We start from the raw sequence: 22169 nt of genomic DNA, 5'->3' as shown, positions 1-22169 counted from the left end.
TATTTTGCACGTGCAGCAGGGCATTAAAAAGAAAACCAGCGGTAGCTTCTGCTACAGTAATAACACCACCGATCTAGCAACATCTAAAAAAAAGCTCTCTTCACAGAGAACATCACAGCTATGGGGGAACAGGGAGGAAGGAAAGAGAGGAAAAGCCTTTAGAAAATACTTGGGTCTGTATTCTGGTTGTTATGTGCAGTACCCAAAAACAGGGTAAGGGAAGGGATTTTAAGTAATTTTTAGTATTTTTCACCTAAATCAATCCCTCTGTATTAGGTTGAATTTTATAACATGGATAGTTGGGAATTCTATGCAGGTGGAAATGTTGATTAGAAAGACAAAAGTCCATTGCATCTTACATGTTGTAATTAAGTTTGTCTCTGTTGAGGCAAAAATGAAACACAAGACCATAATGTGGAAAGCAACAAAGGTTAAGCATGACAGCATGTTTATCTGAACACTAGGACACAGTCCCTTTGGCTCCATGGAAATAATGAAAGTATATTAATTTCAAGAAGGGAAGTCTGCAGTGCAGACTAAAATAATATTAAGCAGAAGTAAGGAGATTAAAATATAGAAATATAATAAAAACACAATAATATAATAATATAATAATATACAGTGACAATAAATAATAATATAATTAAAATATAGGAAAAAATCCAAAGGAACTTAACTTTTTTCACAACCGTAATTTTGAGAACTGAACCCAAAAGAGATTACTAAGCTGCTCTAAGATATCAGTGGTTAAAATTAACTCCTTTGCATTTTACCAGTATGGGGGTGGGGATTTTTTGTTTTGCAGTTGTTTATTGGTTTAGTAAAGTCAAACCTTTGCCTTTTAATATACTGTGGTGCAAATACATGTTAACTCATGAAAGTCTCTTGCCCAGGTGATGTATCCCTTAAGGAAATTGTTGATCCTGCTAAAAGAGCAGTGTGGATATCCCAGCAGGTGGACCTTGCTAAAAAACAGTATATGGATGGAATTAACATAGATATAGAGCAAGAAGTTAATGAAACCTCCCCTGAGTATTATGCATTAACAGATCTTGTTAAGGAAACTACAGGTGCTTTTCACAGAGAGATACCAGGATCACAGGTAATAATAACGTACTTTATACAAACATTAAATTTAACTTTATGAAATGCAAGGAGTTTTGAGAATGCCGTTTAAAATATGAATATGAAAAAAATCATGCAGATCCAAAGCAAAAGAGTCTCATGTGTTGTTAATTATGAATATTAGGTATGATATGCTAAGGATCACTCATTTTTACATGTATGGATTTAAATGGCAGGAGGGTTTTGCAAATCTGATGTTACTGCCTTGGGTGAGCTGGAAGCTATTTGGATGGCTAAATGAGTCTCTGAAAGTAGGACAAATACAGCCTTCTGGTGCAAAAGCTTGACAATGTTTTGAGGAACCCAGCACTGAATTTTCAAGTACTTGCATCACGTCATATTTGGATTTCTTTGGTGTTTGGAATTCACTAATGGGGATACTGGCCTATTATCTAAGGTTTATCAGCTGAGCACCTTCTCCTATAATTCATTGGTATCACCATGTATTAAATACTATTCAACATTTGAGAAACCCTGTCTTTAAAAGCATTTTTCTAAAGAGAAAACCAGAGCTCCCAAGTGCCATACACAACACTAACTCGTGATTTTTTCCTTCAGGTAACATTTGATGTGGCTTGGTCTCCAGCATGCATAGATAAAAGGTGCTACAACTACACTGGGATTGCAGATGCTTGTGACTTCTTGTTTGTGATGTCATATGATGAGCAGAGCCAAATCTGGACAGACTGCATTGCAAAAGCCAATGCTCCTTACCTGCAGACTTTAGCTGGTGAGGACAAAGCACCTCCTTGGGAGTCAGTACATTTCCATTAGTTCACATGAATAGGTAGAAAAGATTGCTCTTTTTCGGACAATTTTTTGAGTGTATTAAGGCTTTCGAGTGTGCTCAAGTATGTGTTGTTCTAATGTATAAATAGTATCTCAGGTCCCTATGACACTGCAGCTGATAAATCTTTAACAGTTGTGTGTTGTTACTTGTAATTTTCTGGCCCCTTGACTGTGAAGAAGAACACTTTTAGAGTGAAAAATAGCAGCCAAAACCAATAGTGTCTTCCTGGGACTGCAAAGAACCTGAAATGTGAACTGCTGCTACAGGCAGCTGGTTTTTGGTGTGAGCAGTTACTAGGATCTGAATAGAGTAACTCTAGGAGCATGCAGGGGTGGGGGGTAAAGAAGTGCTTGCCCCCTAGTCTCTGTCTGGAGATCATGCCTACAAGTATTATATTGTCTCTGGCTCTAGAGGAGCTGTAAGAATAAAAAGCATGGGAAAAGGCAGTAATGCATCTTAATTTTTATTTCCTTTAAAACCAGGATATGAAGAATACATTTCTATGGGCATTGATCCTAAGAAGCTTGTGATGGGTGTCCCCTGGTATGGCTATGATTATGTCTGCCAAAACTTATCTAAGGTAAGATAAGATTATTCATTTGCAATCATACCCTTAATTTCTTCCTTGGAATGAGACAGCTAGGCTATGGTGATCCTGAGTTTGGGTTAGGAAATACCATAGGCTAGTGGGTAAGAGCATATAGCTGGGCATCAAGACAAAGACTTTTGCTGGCTGGTAACTGATGAGCAGTGTGGCAAGGCATTTTATCTCTTCCTGAGAAACCTGAACCCTATGATACCCAAGTGCCATGTTTGACTCAGGGGCTAGAGATGTTATCTGTGTGAGAAGAGATCATGTCCTTCACCATATGGGATGCACTACAGTCCTTGTACTTGCCTTCTCAACACAGTCACTAAGCTCACTGCTTAAAGACTAGATGCAACAAACCATAGAAAACCTATGACTGTTAAAGTTTAGCAGCTTATGGAGAAATTGTGAAGTCTCAAATAATATAGTTATGAAAAAATGTAAGAGCAAATTAAAAGTGGAAAGACAATTGTACAAATTAAACGTTACTCATCCAATTCTGTATTACTACTGAGTAAACAAAATTTAACTGTTTTAGTTTATTTCTGACTACATATATAATATATCTGGCAGAGATACCTGGTTTTGGAGACCCCAGTGCCTTTTGTGACTTTGTTCTTGGCTGTACTGCTATTTTGGAGTTAATACATTTATGTAACATAAAATTCATGCCTTCTGCTCTTTTTTCAGGATCATGTTTGTTCCATTTCTGAAGTACCATTCCGTGGGGCTCCTTGCAGTGATGCTGCAGGGAGACAGGTCCCCTATGGAGCAATGATGAAGCAGGTGAACAGCTCTCTTTCAGGGGTGCTGTGGGATGAGGTACAAAAGTCTCCATTTTATGAATACAAGGTAAGTGTCTCTTTTTAAGACCCCATCATGTGGAGAGAATGCTCATGAACCATAGTTCTTTTATTATAAATTTTTCAGGGTTAAATTTTTGTATTTGGCTTTTGTACTACTGTTTTTTTGTATAGCAAAGCATAGCTGGATTTCTATATCCTGAATTTCTAGTCTTAAAGAGGCATGCAGTAACTGAAGACTGCAGTAATAATAAAGATTTTTATTACTACACAGTTTTTGTAAGAGATTAAATCACGTCAGAGAGGACATTTGAGCACACAGAAATCCTAACATCCATCAGTATTATGGTTAATTTTAGGAGTTGATGACTGACTTAAAGAGTAACAAATTCTGAGATGTACCCAAGTTTTTCCCAACCCAGTGGCATGCATGTTCTCTTCTGCATTTGGTCTCTACATAGACACCGTGAGAGTGCCTGAATGTGCTTAAAGGAGTAACAGTGTGTGTGCATTTCATCTTGTTTCTTTAGAATTGTAATTGTAAATTCCACATGTAGATGATTAAAAGGTGTGGTGTAAGCAAAGACAAGGTCAAAGTAACATAATGCTGACAAAATTTTATAGCCTTCTCTAAAACTGTTTTAATCCTGAAAAAAGCACTTGATCTCTAACTAAATTCACTCGTTAGGTTAGATAGTATATCTGAGATTTTAGCTTTCATTTTAAAAATTATTAAAATACAAATTAGCTAAGTCTTTTCCTATGGAGAGTTAAAATGTGTTACTGTTCTATAACTGGATTCTGTAAGTAAAAGAATAGCCAAGTATTTGACTTAGGATTTTTCATTGTTCTGCAATTTGAAATATACATAGCTTGTTTATCTCAGCTTTTAAATGTACTTTTCACTGCACTCAACAGATAATGTAATCAAAACTCAATTAACTAACTTCAGTGTATCATGTTTATAGAGATATGTAGATACTGACACTACTTTCTAAATATTTTTGTAGGATTCTCTTGGTCACTTCCACCAAGTATGGTACGATGACCCTCGCAGCATCTCTCTAAAAGCAACGTATGTGAAGAGTCGAGGTTTAAGGGGCATTGGTATGTGGAATGGAAATAGTCTTGACTATTCCAGGGAAGCTGTAGCAGAACAACAAACTGAAGCAATGTGGCAAGCCTTGACACCATAAGAACTACATGAACTCTTGATGTAGAATGATGAAAATTGGTAAATTTCTATTACGGCTTGTTTTATCATAGATTTTTAGCTTATATAAATAGAGCACATTTATGAAAACTTTGAGAATTGGTGAAATCCAACTTATTATTTTATATACAAAGCCATACTTTAATTCTTAAAAAAGTCTAATATTGCTTTAGTAGTGTTTGTTTTAAAAGACTGCTCATCTTCTTCATTTTTCACAGCTACCATAAGTTGGATAAAGCTTGAAGCCAGTGTGCATCTGGTAACAAGTGGGCAATGTTGGATTTACAGGGTCAATCTCATAAGGATCCTTTGCTGAGGCTGCCTGGTGCAGCAAGTATTCATTCTGGGGTTGCATAGTGCAGTCTCAGCTTTCTGACTTCCCACCCCAGCCTATATTTTAGTTGTCACTCTTGAATCAGATTAAACACAGAATACTGAAGAGACAGCTTGTTGCTCACCTGTTGCATATGTGCAGCTTGTGCTTGTACTTGGTTACCCTTCTAGAGATAAAAATATTTTATAGACTGAAGAAATTATGTAACATGAAGTAGTTGCCAGTAAGATTTTTATCAGACTTGTTGTTAGAAAGGAATATTCCATAAACCCCAGTTTCACAGTATTTATGCATCATGTAAATTCCTTAGTTGTGAAAGGCAGAAATCTTGGAACTTATCTTGAAGAGGGAATATGAATATGGATGATGAGTTGGATGATGTTTTCTTCCATTTCAAGCTTCTTTACTTCCTGAAAACAAGGCCTTAGAAGTTTATTTAATGAACTGCATATGTATATTTCCATACCTGTGTAAGATTCATTCAGTAGCTTGTTGCTTTTGTGTGGTGTTGCCTATGAGATTATATGAGGTTGTATTTTCTTTCCAGTTTACATTTTTAATAACATAATTTGCCTAGAGAAATTACATAACTTTAAAAAACGTCTGTAGTGATGGAAAGATTGACTAACATTTACAGGAATTTTTTTTCTGTGAAATAAAATCCCATCTTCACTGAGGCTGGTAAACAGTGTTGTCTGTTTATGCTTTACTTGTTCCACAACTTACAACCCACACTGCTTTGCTTTTCAGAACTGTTTCACAACCAGCTTAAAGTGCAACTGTGCCCTGCTTAAGTGGCTTCATTAGTTAAACAATTTATTTAATTAGATAGATGTAGTCAGTTTTAGATTTGGGTTTTTTTGTTTGACTGTTTGGTTTGATTTTATCCCTTAGTAAATAGTTACTGGGAAGACACCACAGAGGAGCAGCACTACCGTAACAGCCAATGATGAGACCAGAAGACTGCATGTGTGTCTGACTGCTTGACACCACAGGTTATGGAAAGCAGGAGGTGAACTCTGTTGCTCTCACAGAAGGAAAAAAATTCCCCTGGAAAGTCAGAGGGTTCTTCATTAGAACTCTGATCTATAGGCATTGAGGAGAAACAGATAAATTTATTTGATGATAACTTAGGTATGTCAGAATTTTTATTACTGGTGATATACATATGCTAAAATACTCTGAGAGAGATATTTGTGAAATTGAGGTCTTCTGGAGCAGATGATATGACATAGAAGTAACTAAATTAAGCAAGAGTGGTTGTAGTTTTAATAATTCAGCACTAAAATCCTATCTTTAGGAAAATAAATTTTATAATGGTTGATTTGACTCAAGATATGTGGAAGTTAGTCCTTTTGAGGGCTGCATGATTTTTTTAATGTATCAGTGAGTGTTTCACTTCTTTGTCAGCTTTTTAGCTGACATTAATTGTTCTGCTTAATATAATAATATCTGGTACTGCAGAAAGGCAAACAGGAGAACTAGAAAACAAATTACTGTTGGTTTATGATGACCCTTTCAGAGGTCTTATTTAAGAAAATGCATGAGTTTGAACTTAGACTATGCAATACTGTAAATTGGACCAGGATCATCATTAAAGCTTATCCCAAGACAAAGTTTGCCTCTTCCAGTAACTATAGAAGAATGTTAATGTCCATGTGGCTTTCCTAATAGAGGGGAAAGAAATAGCTAAATATGAAATAAGGTGGGATTATCTGACATTTTGATCATACTTTTTAATAATATGGTAATAATACATTGGTAATTCATAGATGTGACTTACAATGACAAAAACATACTTCAGTAAACAGCTAAATAAAGGATTAATGTTGCTGACATTCTACACAAGATGGGTTTTAATAATTTTCAAAAAATTTAACGTTGCGTGATAATAACAGGAGGTTAGAGAGTATGTGTTTATTTGCTTAGTAGGCAGTTTGTTAGTAAAAGAACATTGGTATACCAATGTGATGTTACACAATTCCCTAATTTGCATTTTTAAAATAGCTTTGTCTTAGACATGTTCCTAGGTTAAGCTGTGTGTTTAAGTAGCTGACTAATCTCACAGTGAGATTTCAAAAGAATTGAGTGGCAGTACCTGACTGGCCTACTATGCAAATTCCACATTTATATAGTTGATGGTGTTTTACAAGATGACTTCAAGAACATACAAACAATGCTCTGAAATTCCAAGCTTCTATATGCTTCAGAACTCCTGTAGACTTCACAGGTGTTCAAGTCATGTCATCCTTTTAAATTCCTGATTTTCTGGACTGGAGAATGAAAGGTGAATGAATCTTCTGCCTCAGTTCCACTCTCAGTGCTCGTAACTCAGATGCTGCCTGCTTCCTCATCTGCAGAAGAATGAGTAATTTAAGGAGCTGCAATTTAAGGAAGTTTTTGGAACTGACATGCATAAAGGTTTATATAACTGAGACTGAATTTTAAACGGGGTGGCTGAACACAGGATATATCCTTCATCAACAACATTTTAGATGTCTAATTAGATAACCTAGTTCTAGCACTATTTTCTTACGTATTTCTCCTGGGTGTTTTTAAGACACAACTGTGAAGTTCATTGTTCTTTCCCTGCATTGTATGATGGAGGAGGGATAAGGAGTGTACGTCCACCCTGGATTACCCAGTAAACAGGGCCAGGGGTAATCTTGGTGGTGTAGAGGGCTGCTGTTTCAAGCATTCAGAGCTGAAAGGCTGTTCAGTGTGAAGACTGATCCCATCATCTTCCTTCCAAAGGGAGCATAGGCAGTACTGCTATGGAATAAATCAGATGAAAAAGAATGCCATATGCTTGGAGAACCAGTCTCTTTTTTTTTTTCTTTTTTAATTTCTTCTTTTCTTAGCCAGGGCCACTCACTGATCAGTGTGTCATCAGATACGTTCCCTGAATTACCTTTTGAGTGTAATGGTAATTTTATGAAAGAGATTGTGAAGCTGAGCTAAGCTGTTAAATTGCATGAATGCCATACATTCAGAATCATCTACTAACCTGGTTGTTCTGGAGTGGTTTGGCTTAAGTGATAAAATTTACAGTGACAACTAACACCATAAAAGTAACAACATAAACCAAGAACTATTTAGCAAATGTTTACATATCTAATGTTTGGGAAGATCTAGGGTTGTTTGTTTTTTTTTATACATAGTAACATTTTAACTGTTTTAATTAAAAGGTGGAGTACCTTCATTTCTGTTATGAGTTTCATTTTTGTATCATCCAGCTTCCTCCTCAGTTGATCAAGTTCATGCTGCACTGTAGTAATCCGGATGATTGTGTAATTCTGTGTGAAACAAGAACAAAACTTCAAGTGCAGCATTAGTGTATCTCTGCTTTTGTTGGCTCTTACTTCAGCACTCACAAACCATCCTTTAAACTCTTTCCTACTCCCCTACTTTCTTGCAGTTTGTAACCTGTGCTGGGATTTCTCTGCTCTGTAAGCTGTCTGCTCTCCAAGAGCCCTGCAGCTGGGTGCAGACCTTCTTCCACTCCCTATCACCTGACTGATCTCCTAAGTAACTGCACACTGGTTTGCAATTATCTTTTATGGCTACCTCCCCTTTATAATAAAAATACATACTTCAAATCATATTTTGTTCCTCTCAGAGGCTTAGCATCACCCTGCCACACTACATTCATTGATGAGATTGTTACATTCCTGTAGTGTTTAGCACAGATGAACTCCTGGTTCTATGGCATGTTGTTTCAGCAGGGGCTGTGGGTGGGGCCTATCTTTGAATTAACCTGTAAAAATGAAATTCTTATTTTCAGAATTCAGGTTCTTAGCTTGTGTAAGTCAGCCGTGGTCCCTCGAAATCAGTAACACAGAGGAGTGGGTCTCTACATGGTAAGCTCTTGATGGTCCAAGCTTTAAAAATGCTAATAAAGTGCCAGCTGATGCACATGTGATTAAAGGTGCCCACATAAGGGGTCATTAAGTGGTATCTGCACCCCATCATCTCTGATTTCCTGCTGTAAGCTTCTCCCCACCCAGGGGTGTAGCTGCCTGTGTGCAAGGGTCCAAGTCTCAGCTCTGAAACCACACAGCTGTGTAACCCTGCCTCAGACCACTAAGGAAGCACAGAAGGTACACAGGCAGGCAGGAAAAAACACCAGGGCCATCGGAACAGTTGGGAGCTACTGAGGAATCACCCTGTTGTTGAGTTGAGTCACCGCTGAGGGCAAAGCTGGTGGAAGAAGTGGGATCTGTTCCCCACAGCTTGATTCTTCCCACCCAACTGATGCCTGCTAGGCCAGCACGTAGCTTACAAGGGTAGAGAGCACAACTGTGTCATCCTAATAATTTATTAAATACCAGGTATCTTCTGTGTGTGTGCCAGCCAATGTTAGCCAGCAGCTAACCAGTTGGGCCTACCCTTCTATATGGCCTCTTTGTGCCAGCCAGGCTGTGCAAAAACAAATAGATTACAGAGTAAATAATAGAAGCACAAACCTTAGAGTTGGTCATATTGTTTGGTCGGTTTGGGCCATCTCTGGCTTCCAATTGCAAGAGTAATTTCTGGTGAAAAAGCTCTAAATTTTGTCGCAGTTTGGTTAAAGTGTCCTCCAGTGAAGCTGTAGCTTTCTTGGTTTCAAAGTACTTCTTTTTCCATTCCTCACGAACTACAAAGGAAAGCAGTAAAACTGTTTGGTCTTTTTTACCTTATCATAAAGTCTGTTGAAGACAGTAATGACCAACTGGTCTCACAAGATTCACTTGGCCAACACACACATCACAACACTCCAGTAAGTTTCTTTAAAAAAAAAGCAGTCAGTGGAAAAATCATCATTAAAATTACATTCACTATAAATGCAACTGAATTTTCACATGATCATCTGCAACAAAAGGCTCTGTCAACCAAGATATAATGCAAGGTCCAGAACAAAAAGTTCATTCAGCCTGTCTCTTCTGCAGGTTTCAGCTGTGCAGTAAGTGCTGCAGACCTCTGAAGACTGGTATGCACAGCTTCACTGTAGTGTAGATTTATGCAAAACTGGAGCTCTCCAGGTCAAGAGATTTTGAACAGCTTAGTTTTATACAGAAGTCCCAAGATTTATACAGAAGTCCTAAGGAAAGAGTTATTTAGCCTTACATTTAACTATGATTTCTCCTATGTTGTTAATGTGGTAGTAACAGCTGGCACATCAACCCCCCCTGTATCTGGTGGGGCAGTCCTATGGACACTTACAGCCATTATTCTACAAGTGTCTTCAGTGATTCCTTCTTTCAAGGCCTATTTTAGGAAATTAGGACAACTGCTTCTGAGAAACTTGCCAAAAAGAACCCAGCTGCTGGAGGGAGGACTGTACAGTGTGAAACTGAGAGTTCTTGTCAGCACAGCAATCTTAGGAGAATGTTAAATACAGACTAGATCACTGGTCCTACAGAATATGCTCTTCCCTTCACAAGGTGTGAAGGGAAATTTGCAAATGCATTTACAAAAGCCTCCTGGTCTGATAAAAATAATTCAGAGGTAGAAATGCTTCTCAGAGAACCTACAGAATCCTTGTAAAATAACCTTTATTTTATCTAACTGGCCAACATAATTCAAGGCAACCCAGGAGCTTTTAGGGCTTATCTCAGTGGAGTGTATTAGTTTGCCTTGTATCTCCATGCTACTACAGATTCACTGCTTCAAATAACCACGTTGTTGGGGTTTTTTTAAATGCAACTTCACCATGCTGCAGAGCACAGTGCAGCTGTGCTCTTAGAGAGTAACTCAAGAAGAATTGACTTGTCTTTCTTCAGCAAAGCTCCAGGTAAGGATTGAGACTCCTAGTGACTTATCTGTATTTAAGTACAGAGAGAATGCTCTCAAAACCTCATCTCTGTATAACAGGAACATGACTTCAGGAGGATAGATTAAGTATAAACTTGAAAATAATTTTACGAAGAAAACTTGTGTGGGATTTCAATGAGAATTTTACCGTGTTATATAAAAAAAAAAAAAAAAAGCTTGTCATGACAGGCTTGTAACTTTCACACTATTAGCTCAATACCATTAGACAGGAGAAGGAAAAATTATTATGCTGTCAATTTCACTAGAAGTCAAGTCCACACAGTAAAAACCTCTGCTAGCACCAGCTAAAGGCAGGCTTAGAACATGCAAATTCATGTATAATAATGTAAAAAAGAGGCCTGCAGAAGTTCTCTGGGCACTGTACATATGTGGGACAAAACTTGAATAGTTTATAAAAGCAAAGATATTTCTAGATTTATAAGACTGCCATAAAAATGTGGAAGGAAACACTGCAACCTTGAATCTTTCCAGCATGTTATTACACAAATCAGCTGTCTCAGAGCTATTGGTTAGCAAACTGCACTACTCTGTAATTAAGCTCACCAAAAAGAAGACACCCATTTTCACATTGGTTTCAGTGCTATTTTCAATCGTTTCAAATTGCAAAATAAATTAATAACGTACTGTGGTATCTCCTCAGCTTATTTTGTTCCAGCAGTCCTTTTGCTTTTTTGATCAGTTCTTCTCTAGTTTTTTCCATGTACCTTCTCTCTTTCTTAATTTGTTGCAGCTGTTCTACCATCTTGTTTTCTAAAGAAATTAAAGTTATATTTAGCAAGCATCTGAATTCTGCAAGTAGGAAGGATCAATCAAGATTTTCATAATGCACCTTCATGAAACTAGCCAAAAGCTCTGTTAAAACAGGAAGTAGAAATTCCTTTATTTTAATAAAGTATCTTTAACTTTTCAAAGTGGTTGGTGCATTAGACAAATGTGAGAAATCCAGCATGCATCCAGGCACTCATACACACACAAAAATAAGTAATCACCTTTTCATATGCCCAGACAACCTATCACTAAAACTATATATTCAAGATATATATACACTACACACATTGAAAACTGTTGTCACATGGAGCCAAAATAGTCTCTAAATATTATTTCCAGTTCAAAACACTTTGTGATATAAACTGTAGTGAAATCTTGCCTTATACATCAGCTGGTCACTGGCAGGGTAGGATCTCTGAGTTTCACTACCCTGCAACAGCTCAATCATTTATCTTCTCACAGTCTCCTCCCTCACATGTAGGGTCCTCAGCAACACTACCAGATGTTTTCTTTTCTATACTTAAACCAGCAGCATTTCATCCAATCTCCTGCCTTCTTTTCTTCCATTCCCAAATCCAAAAGCTTAGTTTTTGAGCACTGGTAACCTGCCATGCTCTGTGAACAGCCTGGAATTTTCTGAAAACATATTAAAATCTGTAACAATACTGTGAGTGACAGTATGTATAAATTCTTTCATTAAGTAGATATTTCTGACTTCATTAGCTATTAAGTCTTGACTAAATATTCACTTCCTTGCAATTTCTTGGAATTATATACTCACTTGCTGCCTGAACTGCAGGAATTTGAGCTGGATTTACAGGAAGTGCCAGAAAAGGTGGACTAGGAGGCAAACTATATTCTTTCTGACAAGTAAGATGATCATGCTTCTTTTCATTTGCCTGGCAAAAGACACAACTATAAGTACATCACTCAATTCTGAATAGTTACATTAGATATAAGCCTTGAAAACAGCCTCCAGAGTGACTGGATTTGAATTCTGCATATGACCTGGTTTGTTCTGTTACTAATACAAATTATTACTAAACTACAAACAGCTGGACCTCCACAAATAAAACCAGAACACTGAACACTTAAATAGTAGGAAACATACACACAAAAATGTAGACTACTGCTAACTCCTCTTGTCCATGTTCATAACCCCACATGTTACTGACACCCCTACACAGGAGCAGGAATAATGGGCCTTAAAAGTGCCATCTGGCTCACTGCTTACAAAGTCTGGACTGTCAGTTTCTAAACAAACAGATAGTAAGAGCAGATTGTCAATTTCATTACTGATTTCATTAAACTCCACTACAATCACATCCACACAAGACAACAGTTCATAGCAGCAGCTCTTACACTGTATGATTGCATGTGGGTCCTGAGTCTTCCTAAATATGTTCTTATTCTGATAACAATGACTATATCATGTCTAAATTTTACACTGTTTTACAGTTTCCAGCAAAAGTTTTGTTTGAGAGAAGACAAATTTATCCCCTAAGAAATATGAAATTACAAAAAAGTCACCAATGAAACCAATAAAATGTTACTTTCAAGAAACTGTAAAAAAATTCAGCTAACATTGATAAGACTGACATTGTTACTCTGTTTGTCATTTCTGTTAAATTGTAACCAGAGCCATAGCTTCTGATTATTTCACTGTTAGAAATACAGTTGATTTTTTCTTCAGCAATTCTGCTACCTAGCAGTGCATGAATTACCTTCTCTCAATTACTCTCAAATCTGCATTTGAGTATTTTATATTTCTAATGAGTTACCTGTCTTATAAAATTAGACTGTTTCAAGGTGGAGGACTATATTTATTGCTCAAGAATTAGTTACTTTAAAAACACACCTGATTTTCCAGTTTTTCACCATATTCAGTTATAGACTTGCTAGTTCTGTATTGGTCCAAGCTAAAGATAAAATCAAAGAAGGAAGTGAAAATTCATGCAATTAAATGTTTGGATTTTTTCCCCATTTTATTTCATTTATTTGAAGTCTGTAAAATAAGTTTCTAGCGATGAATTAATTATTTTAGCTGAATTATTATTTACTAACCTTTGTTTTTTGCATACATGATCTGTGGTTTGGTCTTCCATCATTTTAAGAATTCCAGCATTCTGTATTCTCTCTCTTCTTAGTTTGGTATCTTTCTGGTGGTCACTGTTTTCCATGTTTGTTTGCTCTGTGACAGGACAGTGATGATCAAAATATAGAGATTACACTCTCAAAATTCAAACTGTTTTGACTGTCAATGCCTGGACTTTCCAACCTGCATTAGAAATTCAGTGAATCAATCCAATAAATAAATTATATCTCTTGGGTTTGGAAATTTTCTTGCTTAATTAATATTAATTAATATTAATCAATATTAATCTCATTTTACTTATGAGAATGTTTCATATCCTTCCACTACTACAAAGTCCTAAATCCTTCATCCTTCAACACAAAGTTATGAAAAACTTTTCACTACTATATTTACATACATAATTAATATTTACATGTATAATTAATATCAGCTAACATGATGATGGAGGACAAAGATAGTTTTGAAAGATTGTGATTGGAACCTAAAATTACTGAAAAGTCATCATCTATGAAAGTTTTTTTCTAATAAACTCTCCAGACACATAGCACCCAATACAATATCCAGATTTTTTTGTTTTTTCTCAAACCAGAAAATTATTGTAACTGTAATCTACAAGGTGCCCATGCCTATGAAAAATTGAATATTCCCTCGTTTAATAACTACTCATTAAAAATTCGCAATAAAAAAAAGTTAATCTTTTTTACATTAACTTTCAAATTCTATTCAAATATTAAGACTTGTCTTTTGCAAGCATTTCTCAAACGTGTCTTATATTTTTGATGCTAAAATAGCATTAGTCTTTCAAATCCAAGTTAAATATGTCAAACATTTCTTCCTTGGTAATCACTACAAATTTAGGAATATTAAGCTCATCATAAACTTTTCTGTAACTTACTGGTCCTCAGTATCAATCAGACACCCCATTTTAAAGGGAGTAGTCATTAACAGATCTCTTCCAAACAACATTTTCTATTTTGGCACAGAACTAGTTAATACATTCTTTAAACCTATGCATATTTTTGGGCTATTTTCATTGCAGTCTGCTTAAAGCATTCTCTCACCTCTCAGTTTTAGCAATGCCACTGTTCAACAGCATATAAATGACCACTGTACATTGCAGGGGAGGAAACACTTCCTCTCTAGTAGTAATGTAGCCATGGATGTGGTAACAATGACAGCTGATGTGAATAAATGCTTCCCCTGATGTAGCAATAATAATCTTTTTTTCCTTTAAAATTGCTGTTGAATTATTATTATCCTCCAATCTTTACAGCAAATGCTTAGAATTTTTCTTCGTATAAATAAAATCAGGCAAATACATCAACTATAGTGAAGTTCTTCCTTGTATCAGTATACAATGATACAGAAGGACTCATCAATTTTCTTAAAGGTATTACTATTTTAAAAATTAGAATATTGTTCTGATAGCAATATTCCCTCTCATGCTTTAACTATGGATGTCATAAAATTTATTTTTACTCTGCCAACTTTCTAAAACCATGCTTTAGCAAAAAGATGACAGTGAATATTTGTACCCTTTTGATACTTAATAAGATGTTCAAGTATTTGGTTATTCTGGCCTTGTTCATCACTGCAGTCTACACGAAGAGTAAGAGCAGTTCCTTTGGCTTTGCCATTCCCCTTAGGAGTGTTTTGCTCTTTTTGATCTTGGCTGAGATGATTTTGCTGAGAAGTCTGTAGCACTGTATCACTCTTTCCAGACACAGGGTTTGCAGGATTTGAAAGACTTGGTGTGAAAAAATATCCACTGGATCTGTTTTGATCTGCATAATTATAGATATTAGGAAACAGAAATATTACTTCTTGTAAATTTTAACCATATTTATTCTTCTCCTCCTTCACTACATTGCTCAAACTTACCTTTTTCTTTAAACTGCATCTGTTCTTCTTGCAACCTGTCGTTATGGCCTTGCTTATGTTTTGTGTGCAGAGCAGGAATAGGCTCTTTCTCATGCCATTCCTCAGGACTGTGCACTTCCTGATTTTCTAGCTGATGACCACTTTGTATGCTTTCTAAAAAATGTTTACTTTTTTCAGTTTTTTGCTGGGGAATACTGGATAATCTTGATCCATGACCAAACCTACTAGCTTCTGCATTGAAATGATGCCTTTGTTGAGTTGATGATGACAATGGATAAACATCTTCAAAGTATTCCACTCCAGGTAATAAATATAATTCAGGATAAAGTGCCTAAAATATGCAGTATATTCATCAGATGGACAAAACAGGAAGTGTACAATGTAAAAGTTTTCTGAAAATGATACATTAAAACCACTCAATACATACATAAGGAGGAGCAAATGACTTCAGTTCCAGTTCTGTTTCTTGCTTTGCTTTCACCTTGGAAGATAAGAACAGAAATGTAATCAATAAAACTCTTCCTTATCAACAATGTTGCTTAATTTCTGTATTTTGTCATCCTCTTTACATACTACAATTTTTCATAACCAGCACTATCTTCTGTGGTGGTGTCATGGGGCAGAAGGAACACAGACTATTATTCCAGTTTCTAACATGGCACTGAAGCTGTATACACTTTCAGATTTCAACAGTCACCCTAAAAACAAAGTCTAAGATAACCAATGTATATTTGAATGATGTGCTCCAGCAGAAGAAAAAAAAAAAAAAAATCTGCGCTTACAGTTCAATAATTAAATTGAACCAAGTATGAGGTTAAATTCCATTCTCAGTAATTGCCAGGCAATGCAACTGATTCTACAGACACAGGCTATATTCAAGAGAAGGAAGTGCAAATTAACCCAGTTTTGGTTTATGTTTATTTTTCATTTAAATACCCTAACTGGCAAATAGAGCACAGTTCTTAGTACTGCTTACATTGTTACTGTTGTGAAACAGAAGACTGGGGGGAAAAAAACACTCCACAAATATTTGATCACGGAGATGTAATTCAATGAGGTTACCATGACCCTAAACAACAAAGAAATGAGCTAGCTGGTTTATTGCTTTACACTTTGTTATAAAGTTAAATAACAAGCAACAGTAAATACGCCAAATTAAAAATCCATCTGCAATTTCTCAATAAAAATCTTCATTTTATCTATCAATATATTTAATTCTCCATTAAAACAGAATATTTTATCAACTTCTTGGCATTCTAAAAGGAGCTGGAAAACATCTCAATTTATTTCAAAATTATCAGTGAGGGAGAAAATATACCCTCCTACTTGTTACCATCCAGCTAAAAAGACCTGAATTCTTTGAAGACAGACACACATTTTCAGATTGTGCCAGACTGTGTCACAGAGTTTAAGTTTCTACCTAGTTTTTTTTCTACCTAGTTTTTGCATATTACTTGGTATCTTCTGTGTGAGTAATTTTAGTGATAACTCAAGAAAAAAATAAATAAAGAATGGCATCAAATTTCCAGTGAGAAAAAGGTAAAATGAGAGGTGAAAAAAGTATTCTATATTTATGTACATGACTTAAGCCTTTGTGTGTTACAAGAACAAATGCTACAGTTGGACTGATTTTCAATCGTATTTAATCTTCAGAGTTTGTAAAATACAGCTAAGCAGAGAATCAAATGATACAGAGAAGTAGGCTGTATTTCAGGCTTGCTTAGGACTACTTAGTGGAATACAAATGTATACCTAGAGAAGTTTCCATTCAGAGACTGATCTTTTAAAGGCCTTTGGGCAAGCCACAGTGGGAGCCATTAGAGGAACTCTGACTTACTCAGTTTCCATTGCAAATTCTTCAATTGCCAGATTCCCAACCATACAGGGATACGAATAATCTTGGGGGAATTTTTTATTTTTTGACCACAGCCAGATCTGTCATATTTAATCCACTGACTTATTGACACTAGCATCTTTTCACTGGATGGCAACTAATCACATCTGATGCTTTACAGGATGTTTCCAATATACCTGTCCACCTCTGCCTGTAGATCTGCTGTGACAAGAGCTAATGCTCCAGCATGTTTAAAACAAATGCTAACAGGATTCCTATACTTATCTCTATTTGTCTTGTGATATTGCCTAACCTGTAGGAATGCAATCTGCAATTTACATTGTAAAGCAGAAGAGCACTAAAGAAAAAAAAAAATTAACTTACCACTGCTAGTTTTTTCCCAATGCATTTTAAAAATTTGAATTTATCTGCAACTGCAACTCCACCCAGGTACTCTCCAAGCTTCTCCCGTAGCACTCTTAATGTGATGTGAGGAGACACCCTAGAATGTTGTTATTCATTAATACATCTGTAAGATCAAATAATGATGGCTAGTTAGTAAGAGGGGGAAGATAACGCTGTATACGTGCTGGCTTGCAGGGACAGAATGACCAAAAAGGGAAACTATGTCCTAGAACTGAGCCTAATAACACATTGGCCAGAGACTCTTAGTGTGGTAAAGTCAGAACACTGCTATCACACTATGGTAGCCTGTGTTACAAGGGCTGTCATAACACAAACTAACAATACTTATGTTTTAGGAACCCCATACAAAGGGAAGAAGCTGAAATTTGAAAATTACTCCTTCAGAGCACCCTTGCTCATTTGCAGATGAACAACAAAACAATTGGAAACTACAGTCATGCATTTCCATGTAGGTGGATTTTGATGCGGCCAGTCCAGGACTGTAGAACGTATCCCTTAAAGCACTCAGGGCCAGAGGGGATTCATCACTGTTCACTTTAAAAAGCAGGCACATTCCTTTGATTTTTGTCTTCTCCCACACAAAGTTAAGTTGGGTGTGTGCATGTGTACATGCAAATGCATTTTAAACCAAAACCAAACACTGCAGTGTGAACATTTCCACCATAGTCTGAGGATGAGAAAACTGATGCAAATAGGAATTGCATCATTTAATGTACTGCTGGAAACTATGCAAATATTAAGTAATGAGTTCAGTATAAAAATCATTATAGAATAAAAAGCATCCCCCGAGATAATAAAACCAAATGTGCACGAGGCACACAAGAGCTTTGCAGTACAACACGAGGAATTCTAATTGCTCTTACGCAGTCAAATAAAATAAACCAGGGAACAAATTCAGGCCTAAAACTATTAATCACCCATGCTGATTAAGGTTTTAGTATAGTATCTAGCAAGATTTTGGCTCAGGCAACTACCACTCTTCAAGGAATGCACAAAGATAGCTTGGGGGATAGCACATGTCATTCTCAGTAAGCAGTATAGACCAGAACATGCCATCCTTTCAGCTCAGACAGGTCTTCAACATTAACCTGTCAGGGTTTATTTCAGCTTTCAACAGCACTATATGCCTTAATTTCATAACCCAGGTATGTAAAAACATCCTCAGCTTCATCTCATAAACACAGACATTTCAGTGGGTTATAAAGCTCCCTTGGATTATTTCAGACACCCTGGACTTAGAGGAACCCTTGTCAAGATTATGAGTCTCTGTCTGCCTTGGAGCACAGACATGTAGCAGAGGAGACCAAAGTCTGCAGAGTGAACACACCTGCACTGCTTGGTCTCTGTTCTGTTCCTGTTTATTTATTCCCTGACCATTTTTTGCCCATGCTTACTGCAGATTTTAGCCCTACATTCATTTATTTCAAATGTATAAAGAAATGTGTGAAAGATGGATCCAGTATACATCCTTTCAAGGTCTTATGTGAGAACAGAGATGATCTATAATAAAAATATCTCTCCTTCACTATCGTTCCTTCAAACTGATGTCTCAGAGAAGATATGTTCCTTGAAGAGTAGTCTTCTCAAACTACATAAATGCAAGCTCTTTCTAACACAATCTTCTATAACACTGCACCTCCTTAACTGATAATGTTTGTCCAAACCAGCAAGAAAGTCTAAATCTAAAGCATTTATGAACAGCAGGGGAAATATCTGAGTGATTTGCTTTGGGATGTTCCTTTAAAAGTAATGCAAACGAGTTCACTGCACATCCCCTCTAAAACAAAAGCATGGCTTCTGTGGTGAGGAATGAGGAATAAATAAAACATCACAGAGGCTGAGAGATCAAGAAATCAAAATCAAATTTGATTTTTGATCATCAAATCATCATTTGATCATCATCAAATTAAGAAATCAAATCTTTATTGTAACAAGAATTCAGGGCCATAGGGAATTAAACACTAGAAGTGGCCTGTACTCAGACCTAGGAATCCTTTGTTAAGCAAACTCAGGCAGTAGGATTGTAAAGGTGACTGGAAACTGCCATCAGCAATGTCCAACAGCATTAGGACCAGCAAGGCTGCTGTTCCCTCTCTCACTTAATAAAGTAAGAAAATTTTTGTAAAATATTTGTTTTTAAAGGCAGTGATACACTGAGGAGTTGCTAGTTAGTGCAAACATGAATGTTTTGCAGCTTTGCATAGTACCCGTAGTATAATTAATTAGCAATTAAGAGTCCTTAAGAAGCTACAAAAACGCAGATATATATAAACCCACTGAAATAAATGAGAATATTAATTTAAATTGGTGCTTAGTTGACACTGGAGAACTGAGGGCAGTGGCAGATGTAATGAAATTATTTGCTCTAGCCATGTATCTTACACCTCTGCTGGAGACCAGAACAAACAAAATGGATTTCCTCTGAAATGCACTGATTTCCTCTGCTTTTGAGAAGCTTTTCAACAAAAGAAGCTGTGAGAATTAATACATTCTGTGCTACAAGCTCATAACCTGACTGCTGTCAATTCTTTCAGCTTACACAATATATTTTATAGCATATTGTCTGAAGTGGGCAAGCCAAGCCTAAATTTAAATTAATTAAAACCCATATTCCCTACAATTTAAGACAAAGTTATAGGTTTTGCACAGGAGCAAAGCATATAAAAGGTACATGTAAAACCTCTGTTTCAATACATGTTTTTATGTTATTTAATCTTTCTACAACTTCTTACCATACTAGATACACACATATTTTGCGAGTAAAGTGTTTAGGACCGTAAAACAAACTTTCAGATTTATGAAAGATGAAAACTGCATCCAGATTTGGGCCTAGCACAGAAAACTGCCGGATTTGGGCCTACCACTGGGAACCAGAGTGTTCCTCCCCCCAAGCAGCTACCTGAGAGCACAAATAGCACATGGTGCTGTGCACAACCTTTCAGAAATGCTCCTAAGAAGAAAGAAGCTATGCTGGTGTTTTGTATGGGCTGTAATTCTTTAATTCTTCCCCTTGAGAAAGACTTAAGCTCCTTCTTTGCTCTGAAAGAGCTCAGACTGTTACATCCCTGTCCCTGGGAACTGACCGACTATCCCATTTTCATCAAGCCACTCTGTCTTGAAGCTGGCTGATGGCTGAAAAAATATTCAGCCTGATAATCAGGCTTTAGGAGACAGAAAGATTGTGATTTTACAATGTACATTATTCTGCAGAAATACTAGCAGCATTTCAACTGTCTACACCAGGGTCTGCAATGGAACTAAGCCTGGAACAGTCTAAATAAACAAAACAGTAGTCATGGGCACCACCTGCCCTCCAGAAATTATTAGAAAACAAGTATCTATTGACAGATGTAATTGTGCTCTATAGAGCAAGAGCTGAATTAAATGACTGAAGGACAATGTAAAGGACCTATCATGTACATAAGACCAAAGACTATACTCACCTTATAAATCCAGCTGAGATGAATTTGCTAGTAAAAGCTACAGGAACTGTATTCAGCTTGAAGTCCCACACTCCTTCTGGGACATAAAAAACATGAAGCTCCAGCAACTAAATAAAGAACAAATGATCATTACTGTAGCTATATTATAACCCTCTTCCTGTATGCTTTTTTTTTGCTTAGGTGGCCTTTCAATTTCTGGAGGCAGGAATGACTTATTTGATGTTAGCACATAGACTGCAAGATTGAGGCTCTATATGACAACGATCACTAGATAGTGAAAACAATAAGCAGAACAATTTGTGGTTGAATGCCAGCTGGCAGCATCAAAATTGGTCACATTAGAACAAGCTCAACAATGGAAGAGAGAGAAAAGAGAGCCTGTGGTACTGCTATGTCACTCTGACAGCAATGGACAGAGATTACCAAGAACAGTAGATACCCTGGAGCACGTCATGTTTACAAGAATACTTCAGCTGAAATCCTACCTTTCTTCATCTCACAAAAAATGCAAAGCCCTGAAAGCTTGATCCAAACAGCACCACAACTTGACCATGTCAGCAAGAAAAAAAAAAAAAAAAAAATCAAAATATCTCTGACAGTTGTTAATAATATTAGCTGCCTTGGAAGCATAGAAATGCTCCTGGTAATGTCTGCAAAATAAATAACTAAGCCTTCCCTGAGCAAGGTTCATTTATATTGTGTTCAAATCTGTCGTAGTTGTGCGACTTCTAATATTTAAGTCTTGGTATTTTTAGAGAAAATCAGATGGCTCTGACAAGGATGGTACACTTCTCCACAACTACAAGCCACTCAGATAAGCTATATTAATATTTCTGCAACTGTTTAGTTACTAAATACAACTAGAAAAGAGTGCTTTCTATTTATATTATGTTAGAAGAACTGTTTTTTTCTCCTCTCAGGACTCCTAGAAATAGTACAGTGTCACTTATTTTAGTATTTTTTACTTTTATTAGTGAAATCTAAAAAAATTTCTATGCAACAGTACAAAAATTCTCACCTGTGAGGCTGGGGGTCTCATATGACCAACCGACAT

At 36.5% G+C, this 22169-nt stretch overlaps 2 protein-coding genes across 4 annotated transcripts in view; one reads left to right on the top strand and one right to left on the bottom strand.

Annotated features, from left to right (window-relative positions):
* CTBS (chitobiase) overlaps window positions 1–8054 on the top strand; it is a 9193-nt gene extending 1139 nt beyond the window's left edge. The window contains exons 3-8 of one of the 3 annotated variants that reach the window (XM_071750586.1): window positions 894–1102; window positions 1684–1855; window positions 2398–2495; window positions 3195–3356; window positions 4318–4541; window positions 5749–8054. In XM_071750586.1, coding sequence (XP_071606687.1) covers window positions 894–1102; window positions 1684–1855; window positions 2398–2495; window positions 3195–3356; window positions 4318–4503 — 827 coding nt within the window. In that variant the 3' untranslated portion in view covers window positions 4504–4541; window positions 5749–8054. Of the gene's footprint in view, window positions 1–893; window positions 1103–1683; window positions 1856–2397; window positions 2496–3194; window positions 3357–4317; window positions 5541–5748 lie in introns of those variants that run through there. The other 2 variants (XM_071750587.1, XM_071750588.1) reach the window with 2 other exon arrangements.
* SPATA1 (spermatogenesis associated 1) lies at window positions 7107–22169 on the bottom strand. Its single transcript, XM_071749806.1, has 13 exons — window positions 22134–22169; window positions 21116–21222; window positions 17631–17748; window positions 15840–15893; window positions 15413–15743; window positions 15067–15315; window positions 13501–13627; window positions 13295–13355; window positions 12218–12335; window positions 11293–11418; window positions 9321–9490; window positions 8052–8150; window positions 7107–7208 (listed from the first exon to the last, which is right to left on the bottom strand). Exons 1-13 carry the CDS (start codon window positions 22167–22169, stop codon window positions 7107–7109), a joined length of 1698 nt encoding a protein of 565 aa, XP_071605907.1.

Source organism: Heliangelus exortis, chromosome 8 (genome assembly GCF_036169615.1).
Source record: "Heliangelus exortis chromosome 8, bHelExo1.hap1, whole genome shotgun sequence".
Lineage (NCBI taxonomy): Eukaryota > Metazoa > Chordata > Aves > Apodiformes > Trochilidae > Heliangelus > Heliangelus exortis.
The sequence above is the reverse complement of the archived record's forward strand: the minus strand, read 5'-3'. Positions and strand labels throughout refer to the sequence as shown.